The sequence below is a fragment of the Zonotrichia albicollis genome, chromosome 14 (assembly GCF_047830755.1).
Source record: "Zonotrichia albicollis isolate bZonAlb1 chromosome 14, bZonAlb1.hap1, whole genome shotgun sequence".
Taxonomy (NCBI): domain Eukaryota; kingdom Metazoa; phylum Chordata; class Aves; order Passeriformes; family Passerellidae; genus Zonotrichia; species Zonotrichia albicollis.
This window is the reverse complement of record NC_133832.1, coordinates 12,018,702-12,039,560: the sequence shown is the minus strand read 5'-3', so window position 1 is coordinate 12,039,560 and position 20,859 is coordinate 12,018,702. Positions and strand designations below refer to the sequence as shown.

Below are 20,859 nucleotides of genomic sequence, written 5' to 3'. Positions count from 1 at the left end.
CTCTTTCTTCAGCCGCCTCCCCACACAGCTGGGTTATATGAAATTGCAAGTGAGGATAAACTCGAGAAACACAGCTCAGCCAGCTTTACACAATTTCCAAAAGCTGTTAAAGAAACGTAGAAAAAAGCTTATTTTTCCCTTGAAAACACTCTCTGGGGAAGCAGAGAATGCTGTGTTGTGCTGGTTTTGACAGCAATGGAGTTACTTTTCTTTGCAGTAGCTGGTGTGGGGCTGTGGTTTGGATTTGTGCTGATAACTCAGAGATGTTTTTGTTACTGCTGAGCAGGGTTTACCCTGAGCTGAGCCTTCTCTGCTCCTCAGCCCACCCAGCAGCGAGAGGCTGGGGGTGCACAAGGAGCTGGGAGGGGACACAGCCAGGACAGCTGAGCCCAACTGAGCCCAGGGATGTCCCAGACCATGGGGCCTCATCCTCAGCACAGAAATCTGCGGCGGGAGGGGGGGGCACGTTTGTAGTGATGGTGTTTGCCTTCCCAAGGCACCGTTAGGTGTGAGGGAGCCCTGCATGCCCCGGGGAGTTGGGAATGCTCTCCCTGCTCCGGCTCGCTCCTGGGCCCGACCTTCGCTTTCCCCACTGAACTGTTTTGATCCCGCAGCGCCACCGCCCCTCCGTGACGCCACTGCTGACGTCACACCCCGCCCTCCGCCGCCGTTGGTGCCGCCCCCAGGCCCCGCCCCCCGTCGTGGTGGTAGAGGCTGGGCCGGGGGCTCAGCCACATCCGGCTCCGCCCCCCTCTCCCCGCGCCGTTGGTACATCCCGGGACCGTCGGGCTGCCGGCGCAGGAGTCGGTGCAGCCCAGGCTCCCCCCCCCCGCGCCCGCCGTAGTGGTAGAGGCCGCGATCGCTCCTGTCCCTCAGCGCCGCCGCCGCCTCAGTCGGAGCTCGAACCTCAGCCGCACCCGGCGCTCCCTCCGGCAGTGTATGCCTGAGCTATAACCCTCAGCCCGCCATGTCCACTCCGGCCCGTAGGCGCCTCATGCGGGACTTCAAGAGGTACCGAGGCCGCGGGCCGAGGGGAAAGGGGCGGGCGGGCGGGAGGAGGACGAAGGGCCGAGCGCTACCGGGGGAGGAGGGGGCAGCACAACATGGCGGCGGGGCAAGGCGCGCTCCGCTGATTGCGTAGCGCGGGCGGCGCTGCCTGCCGCGGGTTACGCCGTTTGCGCAGCGGCGGCTGCCGGGCCCGGTTACGCCGCTTGCGCAGCGGCCGCTCCTTGGCCGGGTTACGCCGCTTGCGCAGCGGCCGCTGCCGGGCCGGGTTACGCCGTTTGCGCAGCGCGGGGGCGCAGCCGCGCTCACCGTCCCTGTGCCCCGCAGGCTGCAGGAGGATCCCCCGGCCGGGGTGAGCGGGGCCCCCTCTGAGAACAACATCATGGTGTGGAACGCCGTCATCTTCGGGTGAGTCGGCGGGGAAGGGGGCGGCGGGCCGCGGGGGCCGCTCCGCCGCCGGGGGGTCGGAGCCGGGCTGCCAGCGGGGTAACGCTGTGCTTTGCTTTCCCTTCTCCAGGCCCGAGGGGACTCCTTTCGAGGACGGTAAGTGCGGCGTGCGGGGCTGTGTTTGGCTTTTCGGGATGAATGCTGCGGTTTGACACGGCCTTGGTGTCACTGCCGTAGACTGCAACAGGTGTGAGCCTGGAAGGGGGGAGGAGAGGGACGTGGGTGCATGTTCACCTGACCACACACGTGTGTGCCTGGTTTTTGTAAATATTAGTTTTCTAATCCTACTCTCAGAAGGTGTTGTAGATTTAGTTTGCTGTGTTGACTTAAAAAAACATGCAATTAGCTTGTACAGTCTTGTATGTAGTCCCTGTATCTATTATAAGTCATTTTAAGGGTCTCTACAAACTTTTCTGTTGAACTTTGGATCATGTTTTTAGGGACATTCATGTTTGGGTAGCCATCAATAACTTGGCGTAGAACTGTTGTCTTTTGTTTGAGTTCTGTGTTTTTCTGATGCTGGAAGTGTTTTGTGAGCAAGTTCCAATGTGAGTCAGCTGAAGTAGGAAATGGGCTGAATGACTGAGGAAGTTCAGAAGAGTGGCTTTTTCTTCTCATTTATTTCTGCTGTGCTGCAATTGGTATCATTCAGGGCTTAAGATTAAAAGACTTTTTAAGTTTAAAAGGTGACTGAATAGGTCCTGGTGACATACCTGTAGTTTCCCTCTGGCCTTACTGACTTTGATAGGTTTACTGATGCTGTATGAGTACTTCAGCATCTTGTGAAAACCTGTTAGACATGAAATACTGTCTAACTGAAATCAGTGATGCATTTTTTAAGGTACTTTCAGTGTAGGCTATAATTAATCTTAGATCTCCATGACTCATGACAAAAGCATAGGAAAAATTCCTTAACTCTTATGTTGTTCTTGGCTAACTCCCTTGTCTTTGTTTATCCGTGGAGGTAGCACCTGTGGATGTGCCTCTGAATTGCAGACTGTGTTTCTCTGTGACTGTTTTGAAGACCTCAAATATTTCAGGCCTAAGAAAACTCTGAAGACTCACTTCTTTTTAGTGTAATTCTTTTTAATTTCTTTAGTTAAGAAATTTGCTGGAGTAGCTGTTTCAGGAGTCTGATGTTTAGGACTTGGACTTAAAGCATTGCATAATAGAGCAGCTAGACTGAATGTGTTTTGCTGTCTCATGTGGTAACCCTTAAAGAAGGGCTCACTGAAACTTCTGTGGGGGTTGCTGGAGCTGCTTTAGCTCTTGGAGCAGTGCTGCTAATAGAGTGATTCACAGTTTGGAGCAGAGAGCTGTCTCCTTGCAGTGTGCTGAATGCAGGTTCCTGCCATGCTCAGGCTCTTCCAGCTCAGCATGTGGTTAACAGATGCTCCAAGGGCTTTTTTTCCATACATTTCCATTTAGTTGCAGAAGGTTGAGGACTGCTTTTGAGAGCCCTGACATATTGATTTCCTCTGTGCTTCCTGAGGCAGCATTGAGTCTTTATCTTGGATGCTGAGGATGTGTTGCACTCACAGCAGTCTGAGGTTCAGACAGATGCTTGGGGCTGCTGCTGCTGTCCTGCAGCTTGGGCTGATGTCATGCTGTGCCCCAAGGTGTGATGGATTGCTCTTTCCTTAGCAAAGGCTGTGTTTTCCCACTGTGTGCTCAGGAAAACAGATGTGGCTTGTGCAGCAGGATATCTGCTTATCTCCTCCCCCTGGATGGATCTTACTTTGCTAGATAACAAAGCACTAAGTGGAGCCTGCAGATAGGGCTTGCTGGTGCCTCAGCTGTGCTTTCCCACTCAGTGGGTGAAGCAGCACAGTTCAGATCATGGCAGTGCAGTCCAGATGCAGTTCAGCTTCATGCAGGTAAGAGTAAGGAAATTTTAATTTAACAGCATGTTAGTTTGGACTGGCTTTGCAGCTGCACAGGCCCTTGTGACTCAAAGATACACTGAAACTCTGTAAGTCTTTGCAGGTCAGTGTTTTTTTTTAATTTTTAGGCTCTTTCACTGTGTGGTGATACTGTAAAATTTCAGATAGCTTGGTTCTTGTAAAAGTAGCCTGTGAAATTTGGGGGGGTTTGTTATTCTAGAGGTGTAATGATGCTGACATTGTGAGAGTTACTTTCTTTATCCTCCTTCTGGTGAGGCCCTTCTCTGCCTGCAGCTTCTGAGGTGGTGTAGTTTGTCTGGGCTGCAAACCTGAAGCTGAAGCACATTTGTTTACTTGCTGTGCAGCATTCTGCAGCTGATACCCCTCCTTCTCCACCCCCAGACTTGGAGGGTGTTTTCACAACTTGGTGTGCAGTCTGCCTCAGCTTAGGAGCAACCACTAATTTGACCAGCAGCACAACTTCCATCTTCTGGTTCAAGAGGATTCGATTGCAGGTGTCTGCAGTGGGACCCTGGGGATATTTATCCTCCCTCCACCATATTTCTAAGAATGTTTGTGTGTGGCATCTGAAGTGGTAATGCTGGCACAGCCATGGAAGCCCAGGCTGTGCCAGTGCTGTTCCTCTGAGGCTGGGTGATGGTGCTGTGGTTAGTGTGGGATTCCTGGCTCAGAGAGATTTAAGTAGCTCAGCCATTGTACCCTGCCTTGCTGGGATTGTGCAGGAGGCTGAGCAGAGAACACAAGGCATTTGTCTTGTGTGTGGTTTATGCCTTGCTCATGGAATGTGGATCCTGTATCCTCATGCAGGAGTGAAAGAGCCTGTCCCTGCTTTTAGGGCAGTGGAATGGAGGGGGCGCAGTGAGGGGCCCTGCAGGGACACGGGCTCTGCTCTCTGCAGTAGCTGGGGCTGGGCACAGGCTGGGCAGAAACCTCTCCTGGCTGTGTCAGGGTCTCAAATCCTGAGGCAGGAGTGATCAGCACGGTAAGTACAGGGCAGAAAAGAGAATGTTTGCCTATGATTAGTGTGATCCCAAAATCAACAATGACAGTAAATATGATCATTCATGGTTTTAAAATGTCTGTCTAGGGTAAGCTGTGAGAAATACCAGTTGAAAGCATTAAAATTAGTGACAGGAGGGACTGGACCCTGAAGGCCTCAGCACTGTGTTGTGATACCTTTGTGGGCTTTCAGTGTGTGTGACCCCTGGACTTTGGTGCATCACATCTCTGGATTTGCCCTTTAGTAAAGCTCAGTAGTGAGGGTTTGCATGCTGTGGAGCATTTCCAAAGAGCCATTGCCACTCTGGGCCCTGCCTTGGAAATCCCAGTGGGTAGATATATACTCCAGCTGGGTGTTGCTGCAGGTGAGCCCCTTGCTCAGCTCTGTGTTAAAGTAGTGCTGTCCTGTCTCTGTGGGACAATAGCTTCCCTTTCTTTCAGTGGTTTTAAATAGATTCTGAGACCAAACTGCTCCTGTTGCTGCCGAGCCTGTGTGGTGGTTTGTGCTTGGTTTTCAGCCTACTGCTTGCTTAGTCACTCCTCCTTCAGGGGGAGGCTCCTGAGAACCAAACTGGGGCAGGGAGAGCTGAGAATATCATGAGTCAAATCTCTAAGCATTTGCTTCTAAGGGGCTGATGTTTGCAGCTGGCAGAAGTTGTTCCTCACTCCTGTGTTTCAGGCTGATCTCAGACCTGGCTCTGTGCCACTGGACTAAGCTGGAGTCTACTTGAAAACCCCACTGCAGACTTCCAGTAATTTGAGCAATCCTAACTCTGCTGTTCTGGCTCGTTTGTTTCACAGTGAGATAGCATAGTGTCTGCTGTTACATTGTTAGGCTGCTAATAAAAAAACCAAACATGCATAAACTTATTTTTAGGGTGTTGAGACTTCCCACTGCTGTAGAGAAAGTGCTAAAGCATCTGTGCTGTGTCTTCATTTGCAAACTGGAACGTCAAAGCAATGACCTTCATTTCTTGCAACTCAGTGTTACAGTTTATCTCCTTATAAAGAAAGGAGTCCCTGGGAAATCTTGCAGGTCCTTGCTGATCTGAAAAAAAAAAAAAAAAAAAAAAAAAAAAACCACCAAAAATCTGTTCTCTGGCTTACCAGTTATTGGCACGTGTTTGCTAGCCAAAGGAATAACTTCATTCTATTGGGGCTGGAAAACTCCCTGACAACAGGAAACACGGAGGGACACTGAGCGTGGGGGATGTGGGGAACCTGACTCATCCGTCACTGATACATAAAGGTGCCCTTTCAGAAAAGGCAATGTGCCCCAGCAGCAGCTTGTTCCTGCTTTAGTGTCAGGTGCAGCCCTTCTGCAGGAGGGCTGTGTGTTTGTGTGGAGCTGCTCCAGCTCTGGGCACACCAGGGAGCGTGGCTGGGAGCAGCTCCCATGGTCTGCATGGAGCAGGGAGAGTTCCTTGGTGACCGAGCTGAATCAGGAGTAGGCCTTGATCCCCTGAACCCATATGTGCAGCTTACTTGTCAGACTTCTTATTCCCAGACTGTCACAGCCTGAGGAGAAGGGCTAAAATAACTTACCTTGGTGCAGGCTGTTGAAATGGTTGGATTGAGACTCAGCTGCAGTTTTCTGGTTCTGCTCAATCAGCCTCTCACTAAGGATGACCAGTTAGCGTGAAGTAAATGCTCAGGTTTGTATTTGAAAGTTTGATTTGGATGCTGCATTCAATACTACTTTTCTGCAAGACCTGATTACCTTACATTTATTGAGAAATATGCCTTTTTTTAATTTAGAGGAAATAAATGACAAGGTCCTTGCTATGACAGCGTATTCCATAGATAGGACTCGCCCAATGACGTTATGTACACAGATGGTTCTACACCCACTGCTGTTGTTTGCACAGTGTGCTGGGATTAGGCTCTCTGGAAGAAAACCCCAAGGGCAGATTTATTTCCCTACATAAACCTTTTGACTGGCTTAATAAAAGTCAGTCCCAGGAAATGCTCTTGTACCAGTGCTGTTTGGAATGGAGTGTTAATGATTAACTCCACGAGAGTGAAGGAATTGCACAATGTGTGTTGTTCCATGTCCATCATGCCTGTGTGAGCACAGTAGTGTCAGTGTGTATTGTGGGGGAACTGCTACTTACTCATCCCTTGTGTAAATTCATGCTGAATAAAGCTTGCTTTATCTCTCTTTCAACTCCAGGAACTTTCAAACTTACAATAGAATTCACAGAAGAATACCCAAATAAGCCACCTACTGTCAGATTTGTCTCTAAAATGTTTCATCCAAATGGTAAGTACTTAGACAGTGCTTGGGTTTAGTTTTGCTGTTCTCTTGGAGGTTTGGTGGGGGGAAGAGAGGGCTGGGATGTTTTTTGTTATAGCTTGCTGAACAAAAGGTCTATTTATTGTAAAAGTTTCCACTAATGAGGCAGCACAGTTCCAGTGGTTGTGTAGTTTTGGTGAGGATGGATATGTGAGCAGTGCTCAGGCTTGAAAAGAAAGGGGCAATAAAAGGAGCCTCTTACCTTTCAGGTGTTACAGCACAGTACTGGTGAGACACTCAACTGCCTGTTAAGCCTTACAGAAGAATGTTTTGTACTTTAATAGCAGTGCTTTGGACTTCTGTCTGTATGTATTGTAGACATAGCATAGTGGCACCGGTGAATGCAGCTGTCATCTGTCACTTGCCCTAAATGCCTATAAGAGTGATGCACCATGAAATGTAGTGTCAGGGTCCAGCTATAGCCAGTGACAGTAAGATTGTTTAATTCCCTTCCTAGGTAGCTAAAGGCTGGAGAGCTATTCCTTGCCTTTGTGCAGAAATACCAGAAACCTTCCACCATGGCAAGTGTGGGTACAGTGCAGGGAGGGAAGGTGCTCAGGTAGCTGCTGTGAATAAGGTGACTGGACTGTGTTGCAGAGACTTCATGGGGAAACCTTGAGTGTGAACAACTGTTTGTGGGTGTTCTTTGTTTGGTTCACTTCTGGGCAGCTAATTTCTTTTTTTTTGCCTTAAAATCTGTTCATGGTTTTCCACAGCAGCAGTTGCAATGACACAGAGAAGTTTGTGAGAGAATAACCAGGGGTTGACTTTAAATACTTCAGGTTTCTGTTGGTGAGGCGCTTCAGTGCTTCCTACCTAGAGGCCTGTTTGCAGTATGGGCTGTTGCAGTGCGTCTGTACATAGGTTTTCAGGAGTGGGCAGTACTAGGGAGAAAAGCCAGTGGCTGTACAAGTTGTGGTTTAAGCTGTGTTTTTGACCCTTTCCAGTCTATGCAGACGGTAGTATATGTCTGGATATCCTTCAGAATCGCTGGAGCCCCACTTATGATGTCTCCTCCATCTTAACATCCATACAGGTAAAAGAACTCTGCATGAAGAGACAGAATTACATTAGGGTGCTTTGACAAAAACAGCTCAGGAAACTTTTTCCCCCCTCTCCTAAGAGCCAGTATAGCAGCTACAGTATTGGCAAAGTGTGAATCCCTCCCAGGTGTAAGCTGGCCAGGCAGTGACTCAGGTGGTCACTGCAGGGCCCCAGCGATGCTTGGCTGTCACAGCAAGTCACCTGCACTGTGCAGGGTGACACTGGTGGCCAGAGCCTCCAGAGCCTTCCAGCTGCAGGGATGCACCTGGAGTAACAGCCCTGCTCTGAGCAGCGTGGGCAGTTCCGAGGGTGTGCTGGGGAGCTGTACTCGGCAGTGCCTAAGGATGTTTTTCTCTTTGCACAGTCCCTATTGGATGAGCCCAACCCGAACAGCCCAGCAAACAGCCAGGCAGCTCAGCTATACCAAGAGAATAAGCGGGAATATGAAAAACGGGTTTCTGCAATAGTAGAACAGAGCTGGCGTGACTGTTGACCCAGGATGATGCAAATGAACACTCTGTTGATGAGGAAAATAAACAAAGTGTCCGAGTCATCTTTTTCCTCCTAGCATTTACTTTGCAAGCAAAATAGCTGTTGTGCTGTTGCCACCCTCCCTTGCTGAAGCTTCTTCTCCTTGGACATCAGAACGCACCCACTTTGAAGTCAAACGTTCTGTACTTGGGTTACTTGCAAAAGAGTTACTGATGCTGAATTCATTTTCTGTGGTCCCTCTCCAGTCTTAGGGCAGTATTGTGCATTTCTGTAGTGTACACTAAGCTTTTAATTGTAATTGTGTTATACACAGTGATGCTTATGTGTAGCTTGATAAAAGGGATGTTTATATACATACACATTTTTTAACTGATATTAACTAAAGTGCTGATGTGTCCGGGCTGGTCACTCACCTCTACTATTGGTTTAGACCCCACTGCATTTCTAAGTACTGGGTGAAGAAATCATCTTTTGTTTCCCTTTTGTATTGGTTTATCAACTCCTTTACTCATGTTAAAAAAATCAACACTTTGATTGATTCCAATTCAAAGATTTAGTAAGCCCCTGGAATGCTTGTTACTTCTGCACTTCACATGCAAGATTTATGTACAGATCTACATAAATCACTACAGCTGTGGTACTTGGATCTTTGCTGAGGGTGAGAAACAAGCCCTTTTTTTTTTTATTACTATTTTAAAGGACATGCCTACAGAAACTGTCAGCAGGTTTCTATAGTCCTGTCACGAAGGCATACTGGACAAAACCAGGCAGAGCTGTGGTACTCAGCAAAAGGCCTTCCACATTAAGGAAGAGGTAAAACCTGACCTGTTCCAGCGATGGAATTACTCTCCTTCGGTGTCTTTCTCCTGCCCCTTATCTTTAGCTGAGAAAGATAAGTTGTTTGGGATCTAACTTTGTCTTGTGGGAAGTTTGAATTAAGTCCAGGGTAGGCACTCGAGTCTCTGCAGTTTCTGCTCTTCGTAGATGACGGCGTGGTTTGTGTGAGCTACTGCTGCATGCTTGAGTTCGTTCCCTTCAGTTTTATGGAAGTATTTTTTCAATTCTGAAAAAAACATTTGTAAGTCCAGTCACTTTTTTTGTAAGGCAAGTTTGTACCTTTGGATACAGAACCTTAAGCAGCAGTGTGGGATGGAACTTGCAATTGTGTTGTCCACTGTTCCAGTGTCTTTTGTGTGCACATTGGTCTGTTAGTTGAAAAGTATAACTTTGCACAAGTAACCCATGTAAGAAACTGTACATTTTTCAAAAGTTGTAAATAAAGTGTAACCTTAGTGCTTATTGTATAAATAGGCAAGAAGTGTATAACTGTGCTTATTTAACTGGGCTGCCAGCAGCTGGTGTGGGGGGAAGCTGCAGCACTGTGCTATTTCCTCCTGTGGGCAGAGGCGTGCCTGGGGTAGTGCAGGGGAGGGGCGGGGAGGGGGAGACAGGGCTGGCTCAGTTATTACAGGAATTGCATTTCCCTTCCTCCTGTCTTAGCAGGTGGAGAACAGCATTTATGATGAGTGACAGAAAACAAGAGCTGTACAATTAGCTGGGCTCTTTCAAAAAAAATAATGGAGATTGGTGAGTTTGTACCCTGGAACAGCCTTGTGCCTTACCTGGAACAGCTGTAATGCCACAACCCCTTCTCAAGGAACCAAGTCCCTCTAAGGCCACAGAGGCCCTTGCAGCATTCCCACCATTCTTTGTTTCACTAGTTAAAAAAAAGCCCAAAACAACAGAGTGGACTCTTTTCTGCAGCCAGAAGTGAGTGGCACAGAGCAGCCAAAGAAAACCAATCCCCCTTCAGGCTTGCTCAGGCAAGGCCTTGATCCACAGGCTCCACCCTGGCCCCGTGGTGCCTCTCCCCGAGGCTGAGGCTGTGCAGCCCCGGGAACAGCGACTGCAGCGCCCCCAGCAGGTCCTGCACAGCCCCGTGTGTGGCACAGGGCTCACAGCCCCGACAGGACACGAACAGCCTGGGCAGCTGCCCCTGCTGAGCTACCCTGACTGCAGCAAGGCCCCAGCTCTCCCAAAAGAGGCATTTTGCATCATGAACAGCAGTGGAACTCTCGCTGCCTTCCTTGGCAGCACCAAACTCCAAGCACCTGGTGCAGACCCAAGCTAGGGAGGAGGAGCTTCATCTTTCCCTAGAAAGTACCAGGCTTCTTCCACTCCTACAGCACCATCTGCTACAGTCCAGTGTTGATGAGAGCAGAATTCAGACACAGGGAGAAGAAATGCACAAAAACCAACCTCAAACAACAGGGGAAAAAAAAAAACAACCTACTTTCAGAATTTACTGCTATATTATTTTTTCACAGCAGCAGCAAGTTGTTACCCAGCAGACCAAGCAGACAGAAGCTGTGCTGCAGCCAAGCAGAGAGGAGACGACTCTTGCTCTCTCCTTCCTGAGTCTCACCTGCCAGGGCAGTCTCTCCTCTTCCTCATCACCCTGCAGGGATGAAAATCCCTCTAACTGCTCACCACCAGGACATCCAGAGGTTAGGCATCCTCACCTCAGCCCTGAGAGCATTTAAAAACAGAACAAGAGGTGGGAAAAAAAGTAGAGGAAGGTGTCATGATTTGGAGAGGCAAATATAAGCAGCAGAAGACCCCAGGTGATGGCTGAGACACGGCAACAGGAGACCTGACAGAAGCACTGCCTTAGGGCTGGCTTAGTGAAGCACCTGCAGACCCCACTGCTGACAGGATGAGCAGCATCTCTAGGCACGCCTCACTCCTGGCCAGCTGCTCTCCTTTAACCTTCCTAAGCATGAAGGGAGAGTCCTCCAAGGCTCACAGAGCACCGTGCCCTGTAACCCTGCCAGCAGGCAGTGCAGATGGAGGTCAGGGATGCTTCTCCCATAAAGAAGGGAGTGCTCTGCCCTCACAGTGACATAAGCCAGTCCTGGAGAGCTTCCACACTCACACGTGGTCAGAGCAAGGCCAGAAGTTTCCTGGGGAATCCCCTCACCAGACACAAGCACCGGTACAGGGATGGAGCAGAGAAATAACCAGGCACACATTCAGTTTTGTTCAGGATTAAAGAGCTGATATTCCAAGTAAAAAAATAAGTTATATAACAGTCCCCACAAGCTACATGAGCATCTTTGAGCGTGGGCTCGGCATTTACCTCCAGTTTTTATATTTCACACTTCACCATGGTATCTGCACATGTCAACCGTTCTCCAAGGTAGGAACGCTGGAATTCTCTCAGTCCCATTCGCTGGCAGTGAAGGCGCCGTCAGTGACTCTCAGAATGGGAGACTCAAGGTAGAAATCTATGAATAAAACTGCCACTGAACTGGTTAAGGTTTACATACTGTACATAAACACAGCAGAGACAAGACCTTGATATAGGTATTTCTCAATAATAATCCGTTTTCACACTTTTTTAATACAAAGTGTGACAAAACCTTTTTTTTTCCAGAAATAAAACTTTATTTTTGTTGTAATTAATACCAATTTTACATACAAGTTTATGCCCCCAGACTGCATTTCCTTTGCTTTTTAATTTTTTTTAAAAGGTTTTTTTTTTCTCCTTCCTTGCTCAAGAAAAGCAAGGGACCTATAATTTTAAATTATGTCAAATTCCTTCTCATTGGACATGTGTTTGCTATTACAAAACTAGTAAAATGTGAAGGAACAAGTAATATCAAAGACACATACAGGAACAGCACTACTGCTTTTGGGTTGTGCTAATGCGCTCGAACAGAATTCGGTCGGTTCTAAACACCTAACAACATTTTAGAAATTATATTGCCAAAGTAAAAGACTTTAATGTCATTATTTTATTACCCACAAGAAAAATGCAGCATCTCTTTCTTTAGTCGAGTGTCCAGGAAACTCAGTCTCTGTTCAAAGGGGACACCTCACCTCAGTTTGCTTGGGGCATGATAAGCTCGTAATGCCCAACCTGGCCCTCCTGCTTCAGCTGGTCTAACAGATCTTCCTTGCGCCGCTTCCTGCTCACCACCAAGTATCTGTTGTGTCCCTGCCCATGGGATTTACTTTTAAGACCGTATTTTTGGGCAATTTGATGTATCTGCTTCCGCTCATCCATGGTCAGTTCTCTAGAGAAAGTCAAGTCAATGTGACTGTCAGAACGTGCATAGTTTCGAATGATCTCTTCAATATCTCTCTTAGCGATTCTGTTCACCCTTTCCACATCAAGCCCAAGTCCTTCCCTTTTGAACTGCTCCTTTACTGAAATAGGCTCCCTAATCCCTTCACCATCCTTCCCTAGGCCACCGCCCGTCCAGCCCATCTTTCTTAAAATTTGGTTCCCAATGTTGTCTTCTTTGATCTTCTGTTTGAAAGCCTCTTCTGCTGATCGACCTCGAATCTCATTTCTGGAGATGACGTCTTCAACAGCGCCTTTCTTCAGGTTATTAACAACAGTTGGCTGAGTCTTTTTGAGGATTTTCACGGCTTCCTCTGCTGCCTCATGCTTGACAGATTTCTTCACTCCAACTGCTTCTGCAATGAATTCATCTTCAAGCATCACCTTGCACTTCCATCGCATGCCTGTCATCCTCTCAAAGACGTACTCCACCGTCATCTTGTTGAACTGGGCGGTGTCGTTGAGGGTGCACACCGGGTTAGGGGAGTTCTCGTAGATCACCAGGTCCTTCAGGTCCTTCTTCCTCCCAGAGCCCCGTGATGAGCAGCCCACTTTCTGCACCTGGGTCACTTTGAGGGATGCTATATTTGACTGCATCTTCTGCAGGATTTTCAGCGCCTCCTCAGCCGCCGCGTGCTTGCTGGTCTTTTTTGTGCCAAATCCCTCGGCCAGGCAGTGATCTTGGAGATACACCTGACAACGCCACGAGCGGTTGGGCATTAATTCATACTTATATTCAACAGACATTTTGTTATATGAGGCAGAATTGTTAAGTATTCCTATTGCATCGCTGGCATTCTCTGTGAGGACAAAACTAGTCCAATCTTTGTTGGCATGTGCGGAACCCTTCATGGATTCAGTACCGGGCTGCATGGGGACACAGTCCCTGTTGGCAACTACGAACTCCTCGTGAGGTTTCAGAGCAGGAGGGAAATCTGGGCGACACACACCTGCCTCACACACCACCAGGTCCTCGTGGTAGGTGTGCTTGAACTTGCGCTGCACGACTCGAACTTCCACGGATTTCTTCAGCAGCTTCACCGCCTGCTCCGCGGCTCGGTCCCGGGAGCCGTTCTTGCTGCCCGCGTAGCCGGTGGCCAGGTACACGTTCTGACACCGCACCTCGCAGGCGAAGCCGTCTGTCAGGAGCTTCTTGCTCTTGGGCAGGTCAGCAGGGGCAATCTCTTTCAGAGGAACATAAATATATTCAGGGTTTGTCTTGCATGCCTGAATTGAACGCGTCAAAAGATACGTGAAGTTAATTTTATCTGTCCCAGTGTTTGCATCTGGATTAGTAAGGTTTTTCCAGACAGCTGCTGACAGTTTCTCCATAAAGCTCTGCTTCAGCATTATTGCTGATGGAGGGAAAGTCTCTGATGCAGGTGGGGCAGTTGAAGGGGAAACAGAAACCTGCACGGCGTTGCTTGTGGTAGAGTCCACACTATTCACAGCCTTCTTGGCTGCTGCTGCTGCTGGGCCTGTAAAGCCAAGCCCAGCTGAGCTGGAGAGCTGGGGATTCGCCTCTCGTGCATTCACTAAAGAATTTGTACAGTTTTCAGCTGGCTGTGCCATGCTGTTTGTATTTGCCTCCTGGTTCACCTCCTGCCTTTGGTGATCCAGAGAATTGTCCTTCTTGCCATCCTTCTCAGCGCTGGTGACAAAATGTATGGGCTCAAAGCGGGGTCGCACTCGGAACTTGGGCGCCACCTTTTTGGGTGGCTCAGGAGTCGCTTCTGGCTCTGGACCTATGAGATGGAAGAATATTACACAGTTACCAATATGTGCTATGACAGGGAGACTGTTTTCAGAAAGGGATCTGCAAGAGGAACCTGCAGGCTCTGAACACAGGACTTGCATTCCATAGCCAAAACCCAAAAGGTTTCCTTCCAAAACACATTCACAATTCATCAAAGATAACCAGTCATTCTTGTGCAGGTCACTACAGTGGTATTTCCACTTTCACAGCTACCACACAAAAATCTCTACATATTTGGTCAGGTGAGACTGCCTTCCAGCATTGCCCACTGACCCATCTGGTCATTTCTGAAGTGAATCCCTTCAAATCTACTAAAATAAGTAAAACTATGGTAAACAAAACAGAACACCACAGCAGGACTAGAACCTGAGCTCTGACTCTGCTGCAGGGTTGCAGGATGATGTCAGATAAACTACTTTATCATCCTGTCTCCTCATCTGAGGTGGAACACAGTGGTACCAAACCCTCCTTTCCAAAACACACGGGGCTGTTACTGACTTAATAGGAGCACATTTTCTCTCAGTGTAATTGCTTTGGGCTAAAGGGCAGCAAACATGAAGAAATCTGCCTGAGCCTCAAGGGACAGCTGCAGTGACTGAGGGCCCCATTACTGACTGACCTCTTGTTTCTGCACCAGAAGAAATGCAAATGAGACAGACTATCCTGGTGTGCACAGCTACTGCAGAAGGGGAGAATCAAATAGCTGACAAGCAAATATGCTACATCTAAGAGATGGTTACACAAGGCTTCTCCTGTGGAAGATTCAGCACCCACATGCTGACGTGGTCCATGTGTGTAATTTCATCGCAGGAGCAAAAGGCCAGCTCAGTGCTGGGAAGTGCTGCCTAATCCAGTGCCAATGTGCTGGCCTGGCTGTAGGTCAGGCTGTCTAGACATCAACCACCACAGCACAGGTGAAAACAACACCTGCACACAGCACAAACAGCCCTTCCTCCCTTCCTGCTGAAATCAGGTGACAAAGCTCTTACACATTAAACCCTTTGCCCATCAGTTTTGATGAATTATGGCAAGGTTTGCATTTCTTCCCTGTCTGTTTTTGATGGCTGCACTGCAGCAGCACCTAAAGGCTCTTGCCAGCAGAACAGCTCATTGTGCCGTCTGTGCAACAAGCCCTGGAGAACCCTCAGGGCTGCTGCCTGTGACAGACAAAACACAGAACAGCATCTCCTCAGCTTTGCAGCTGGCCCATGGAAGCACAGAAAGACTCCTGGCTGGCAAAGTAAGGGAAGCAACTTTGGCAGAGCTAGAAATTCTACCCAAGCCCAGAGGAGTCCTGTGCTGCCTGACCATTTGTGCCTCCCACAGGCAGTGCTGACTGACACGGGGGCCTGCACAGATCCCGCCCTCTCCAGAGCTCTGAAGGTGCCGTGGAGCAGCCAGCAGACAGAGCCACCGACTGCCAGCACTCCCTGCCTGCTGCATGTCCTGCACTGGAAAGGCTACAGCTGCAACACTGATACCTGAAACCACGGACTGGGCTGACATACAGCACTCTTCCAGGCCCAGCAGGGGGAAAAAACCCCCAAAACCACACATTGTGCCTACTCCTCATTCCCTCAAAGCTCCAAGCAGGCTGTAACTCAAAAGCAATGAGCTGAACATCACTATGTACATGTACAACCCTTCCTGGGGTCAGAACATCACACCTCACCACAGCACACAAAGCCACACAGGTATTTGATTCCAGACACCAGTCCTGATAATTGAAATGAAAAATGGTATTTTCCTAGGCAAAGACAGAACTGTGTGTGAATCATGCACATGGCAGAGGAGGGGGAGCTGCTCTGCAGTCCAGCAGAGCCCCCACAGGCACTTCCCTCCAGTTTGCTGTGTTGGCTGTCCCACAGGCGGCCCTGTGGCACACTGGTGTCCCCCTGCTCCCAGAGCTGCCCCCAGACAGGGACAGGGACAGGCACAGGGAAGGGTCAGTGGCACCGCAGGTGTACTCACTGTCCGATGGAGAGCGGTATCTCTTCAGCTTCTTGCTGGGCACCAGCTCGTAGCACCTCGTCTCCCCGATGTCGATGCCTTCAGCCATCTTGAGAACCTTCTCCATGACCTGCACTCCGTACCTGTGAGGGGCCAAGGGCAGGAAGGACCTCAGAGCCAGCCCCAGGGGCAGCACACAGGCACACACAAGCTTTTATTGTGTACAACAAGAACTAAAGCTGCCTGAGGCACAGCAGCTGTGCAGGGGAGATGCTCCTCTGCTCCTGCAGGAGCAGAGCACAGCACTGACCACTGTCCCCCTGCCACGGACACACAGCCACACAGCAGCTCTGCACAAACCCACTCCTCATTAAGCCATGCAGCCACCACACTGACAGTGTTCTAAACTGAAATGTAATACATTATCTGACAAAATATAGAATTTGGCAGAGCTGCCAGGGGCACTACTGAACCCTGGGGTGTGAGGGAGGAGCAGCAGCTTCAGTGAACCAAGCACAGGAGCTCAGAGTGGCACTGGAGTCCTGTGTGGGGCAGCAGGCAGAGCCTGCACGTCACCAACACCACGACTGCCATGTCAGGTGACACAGGCACTGCTCAGCCTTCATTGACCACTCTTTAAAAAGCCAAACTAAACTCTGGCTGGGTGCTGTAACTGAAATGTTTTAGGTTCCTGAACCACGAGAGAGGTGAGGTGGCTGTGAGAGGCTCTGAGCAAACCCTGACCCTGCTGCAGCACCCACAGCTCCACACAAGCAGGACATGCATGGCACAGCCCTGTCCCATCCCTCTAGGCCTTGCATCCCCCACCAGCTCAGTGTTCCACTGCTCTGGGGATCTGCCACATCATTTCAAGCCATTTGCATGGTGAGGCTGAACAGGAAAGAAACCCAAACCTGTCTCTCCAAGGAGAGCCCACAAACACAGCCTGACACCAGCCTCTGACAGCTTCACATCATGGTTCAGAGAGGAGGAAGAGCAGTGCTGCACCTGTTCCACGGCATGCTCACCTTCCAAAGCCAGAAAGCATCTCTGGGCACTGCCCACAGACAGGAGCCCACAGCTGTCCCAACAGCCAGGGCTGCAGTGATTTATTTGCACCAGCTTCTAAACACTGCTCTTCCAAGGACTCTGGAAATCTACTCAAGCTCCACTCAAGAAAGGTTTGTTCTGCTCCTGATTTAAAGGACCAGGCAGAAATTAGATCCATATAAACTCCTGGGAGAACTCTTGAGCACAGAACACTGCAGTCCCTGCCCACTAGCACAGCTCAGCCCTCAGTGGAGGCAATGGAACCGGGAATGGGAAGAAAATTCCAGGAGGGATCAAAGGGAGATGAGATAGTGGTGATGCCCTGCTGGGGGTTAGGATTTTTCCTTTTGTTTCTTTCTCTCATGGAATTTTGTCCCATCTGTTACTAAGAGAAATAATGACCAGTACTGAAGAGAGACTAAAGAAATGGCCAATGTGGGGGAAGTGTGCAGATTGCTACTCTCTTATCTGGGTTTTTCTCTTTGGAAGGGCAAAGACACCATGAGATTCTGGCCAGGGGTGAGGGGCTGGGCTCTGCTGCTCTCCTTCTCTCGCTGTTGGCACGGGAGGAGGACAGCCCAGTGCTGGTGTTTTCTCTGCTGCCCGGGGCTTTTTTGCTACACTTTAACCCTGCACTCCGCGTCACCCAACCCCGAAGCTCCCGCTGGGGCTGCACAGTTTCCTCTCCTTGCCCCCCGCCGGCCGGGAGCCAGCAGCGCCCCTGCCGGCCGGGCCCGGAACTGCACCGAGGGCAGCGCGGCTGGGGCGGGCTCGGCTGCGGCAGCGGGACAGAGGGACAGTGCGGACAGTGGGCATGGACAGAGGCAGTCTGGGGTGCGCAGAGACAGTCTGGGGATGGACACACACATTCTGGGCTGTGCACACACATTCGGGATGGACACACACATTCTGGAATGTACAGAGACATTCAGGGCTGTGCACACACATTCAGTATGTACACACACATTCTGGGGTGTGCACACACATTCTAGTAAAGAATGCTCCTTTCCCCATACCTTTGCCTGAAAGCCCTGCAATTTCAAAGTTATAATAGTTCAGAAGGACAGGGGTTGTATTTTCCATTCCAAGGGAGGTTCCTGCCTTCCTCAAACCAGGACATAGCCCTGTCCTCTCACAGCCAAAGGGGAGAGCAGTGCGAATCTGTTTCTCCCCCTGACTTACAGGGACAAGGTGACATTACCTGTGATGGGCAGTGTCCATTTCCAGCAGGGTGCAAGAGCAGTGTCAGATTTGACACCTGTCATTATTCACAAAGGATGGAGACTTTTGGGGCTCATATTTCAGCTGGGGGTGGGGAGGAGATCAGTCAGTCTCAACACGTTTTGTCTCATCTGGCCAGAGGAACCCAGTGTCTCCAGTAACTGGAGTCTCCCTGCTGTGACTTTCACAGACCACCCCTTGTCCTGATCCCGTAACTCTGGAGCACAATGCTTTCCTGCACCACTGCCCCCATTCTCAGCCACCTTTAACATATCTGGGAACAGGAACACCTTCTCTCATCTAAACCTAAACTAATGAAGCCTTTTATTTAACCCCTTCCTCACGGACCATGTGTTCTGAGCCTTGTGGATGCTCTCCACACCCTCTCCCAGCAGAGCACTCAGTCAGATTTCATAGCAAAGCCCCTGATCTGTTCTTCCCAGAGCCCCAGTCTGAGTTGGAAGGGTCCCACAAGGATTATCGAGTCCAAGTGAATGACCCACACAGGGACTGAACCCACATCACTGTCATTATCAGCACCCTGCTCTAACCAGCTGAGCTGCCCTGACAAACAGCTGGCAAGAAACCGGCATCAGGAAAACAAAACAAAACCAAACACCAGCCAACAAACCTAAGGGAAAACAACAAAAATCTCTCAAACTTTGAAGCTATTTACTCGATAAATCAACATCATCTCTTCCCAAACACCAAAGGCAGTTCCAGGGAATGCTGCAGGTCCCTTCCTGCCCCAGGCAACTGGAAGTAAAGCTAGAATTGTTTTAACAGTACAGAATGTTCCCCGCAGTGCTCCAGCCAGGCACACCAGCTCTGGGGAAACATCTTCACTGGTAATGGCTCCGGACTGCATCCTGCCCAAATCTCATCTCCCCTGAGAGCTGCAGGTGAAGTTCATCACACAAAGTATGTGCACTGACAGGCTTAAACTGCAGCGGTTTTTGGGATTTGAAACCTTCCCACAGAGTTTTTCACTTCTATTAGCAGCAGCCTGTAGGTGATTATTGCACCATTCCCAAAAGCCCTGGCACAGAGAAGGTCCCCATTAAGACAGCACACAAACACATTAAGATGGACCACTGTATGTAACTGTATATGAAGAATATATGTATATATTCAATTCTAACATATTGCTCAAGCTTTGGAATTTGAAACTGTTTAAAATCTATGTTAAATTTTGGTGCTTGCAGGGCAGAACAGTTTAGTACTTGACCCCGGGAAAAAAAAAAAAAAGGAAACAGGCAGATGTGTATTTAAAGACACTGATTTTGCTCCGTAGAGATGACACAAAGTATTCCCCCACAAGGCTGCGGGATGGAACATTATTAAAAGTCCATCTCTGTGCCACAGTTTGCAGAAGTTGGTGGTTAAGCAGCTGCTTCCGTCCAGCTGAAAACAAAACAATCTCATCATTAAAGGCGTCTGTGAACGTGGGTGACGTTTGTGCAGATCTGCACAGCGTGCCTACGGCCGGGACAGCTGGATGAAAGGATTCCCCTTCGCTTCCCCACGAAAAGCTGAGCCTTCAGGGGACTGCACAGGCGGCTTTGTGCTCCCAGGGACGCTCTCTGTTCATTTAAATGACACAGCACCGCAAGCTCAGCGAGTCCTGGGGGCGGGACATCAAGAACTACTTGCAAAGCACCATCAACTCTTCCAGCGGCTTGCTGCCCTCCACGAACACACACCGGCACACTCGAGCGAACAAAACCGGCCAGGGACAGAAGCTCTCTTGCCTCTACCCCTTCCACCCCAGCTGTTCTGCGGCTCCTTTCTAAAGCGCATCTGGGGCCGAGGTTTGGCCCCCACGAGAGCCCGAGCCCGTTCTCCCGGCGGGGGCTCCGGTCCCGCTCCGCTTCACCCGCTCCTGGCCGCGGCACGGCCCGTCCTGCCGAGCGCCCCGAGCCCCGGTGTCCTGCGGGCACCGAGAGCCCGCCCGAGCCCGGTGGGAGCCCGCGCTTACCTGCAGCCCATGAAGACGTGGTTGGTCCAGAGCACGGAGAGCGCCAGCAGCTGGTCGATGGCGCCGCCGGGGTACGCGGGGAGGTGGCGGAGGATGAAGCGGCGGCGCAGCGCCCATTGCCGGTCGGTCTCGTTGTACTGCCGCCACTGCTCCAGCGCCGGCTCGGCCTCCGCCTCCGGCTGCGGCTCTGCCGGGGGCGGCATGGCGGGCAAAGGCCGCGGGGCCCAACCCCGCCAGGGGCGCGCACCCGCCGGGCCCGGGCGCGAACGGCGGGACCAGGCCCCACGTGCGGACCAGGCCGCGGCTCGCTGCGGGCCGCCGGGAAGCGCCGGCCCGGCCCAGCCTCCGCTCCGCCGTCACCTGCCCCGGCCCGGCCCCGCTCGGTGGCGGCCCCGCCCCGCAGGTGCCGTCCCGGTTCCGCTCCCGGTTCCGCTCCCGTCACTCGCGCGGGGCCGAACGGCGCGGCCCGGCCGGCGCCGAGTCACATGGCCGCGCGTCACGATCGCGCGAGACGCCGCGAGAAAGAGCCGCCATGGCGGGGCCAGCGCGGCGGCCTCAGCGCCCCCTGGCGGCCGCTGCCGGGAGCGG

General features: G+C 50.6%; 2 protein-coding genes across 2 annotated transcripts; one reads left to right on the top strand and one right to left on the bottom strand.

The window, feature by feature from the left end:
- Window positions 1–697: 697 nt before the first annotated feature.
- On the top strand, window positions 698–9,495 carry UBE2A (ubiquitin conjugating enzyme E2 A). The gene is made up of 6 exons (XM_074551520.1): window positions 698–1,011; window positions 1,333–1,413; window positions 1,523–1,548; window positions 6,529–6,618; window positions 7,599–7,687; window positions 8,060–9,495. The coding sequence occupies exons 1-6, from the start codon at window positions 968–970 to the stop codon at window positions 8,186–8,188; spliced, it is 459 nt and encodes a 152-aa protein (XP_074407621.1). The 5' UTR covers window positions 698–967; the 3' UTR covers window positions 8,189–9,495.
- A 2,185-nt stretch (window positions 9,496–11,680) lies between these two features.
- Window positions 11,681–20,823, bottom strand: NKRF (NFKB repressing factor). Its single transcript, XM_074551507.1, has 3 exons — window positions 20,272–20,823; window positions 16,044–16,165; window positions 11,681–14,061 (listed from the first exon to the last, which is right to left on the bottom strand). The coding sequence occupies exons 1-3, from the start codon at window positions 20,472–20,474 to the stop codon at window positions 12,071–12,073; spliced, it is 2,316 nt and encodes a 771-aa protein (XP_074407608.1). The 5' UTR covers window positions 20,475–20,823; the 3' UTR covers window positions 11,681–12,070.
- Window positions 20,824–20,859: the final 36 nt, after the last annotated feature.

What these genes read in the sequence shown, in the direction of transcription:
- UBE2A (XM_074551520.1), top strand. Translation starts at nt 968, where the DNA reads ATGTCCACTCCGGCCCGTAGGCGCCTCATGCGGGACTTCAAGAG. An exon ending in GGGGACTCCTTTCGAGGACG is followed by an intron (nt 1,549 to 6,528) that starts GTAAGTGCGGCG and finishes TTTCAACTCCAG; the next exon opens with GAACTTTCAAACTTACAATA. An exon ending in TAAAATGTTTCATCCAAATG is followed by an intron (nt 6,619 to 7,598) that starts GTAAGTACTTAG and finishes GACCCTTTCCAG; the next exon opens with TCTATGCAGACGGTAGTATA.
- NKRF (XM_074551507.1), bottom strand. Translation starts at nt 20,474, where the DNA reads ATGCCGCCCCCGGCAGAGCCGCAGCCGGAGGCGGAGGCCGAGCCGGCG. An exon ending in CACGTCTTCATGGGCTGCAG is followed by an intron (nt 16,166 to 20,271) that starts GTAAGCGCGGGC and finishes GGCCCCTCACAG; the next exon opens with GTACGGAGTGCAGGTCATGG. An exon ending in ATACCGCTCTCCATCGGACA is followed by an intron (nt 14,062 to 16,043) that starts GTGAGTACACCT and finishes TCCATCTCATAG; the next exon opens with GTCCAGAGCCAGAAGCGACT.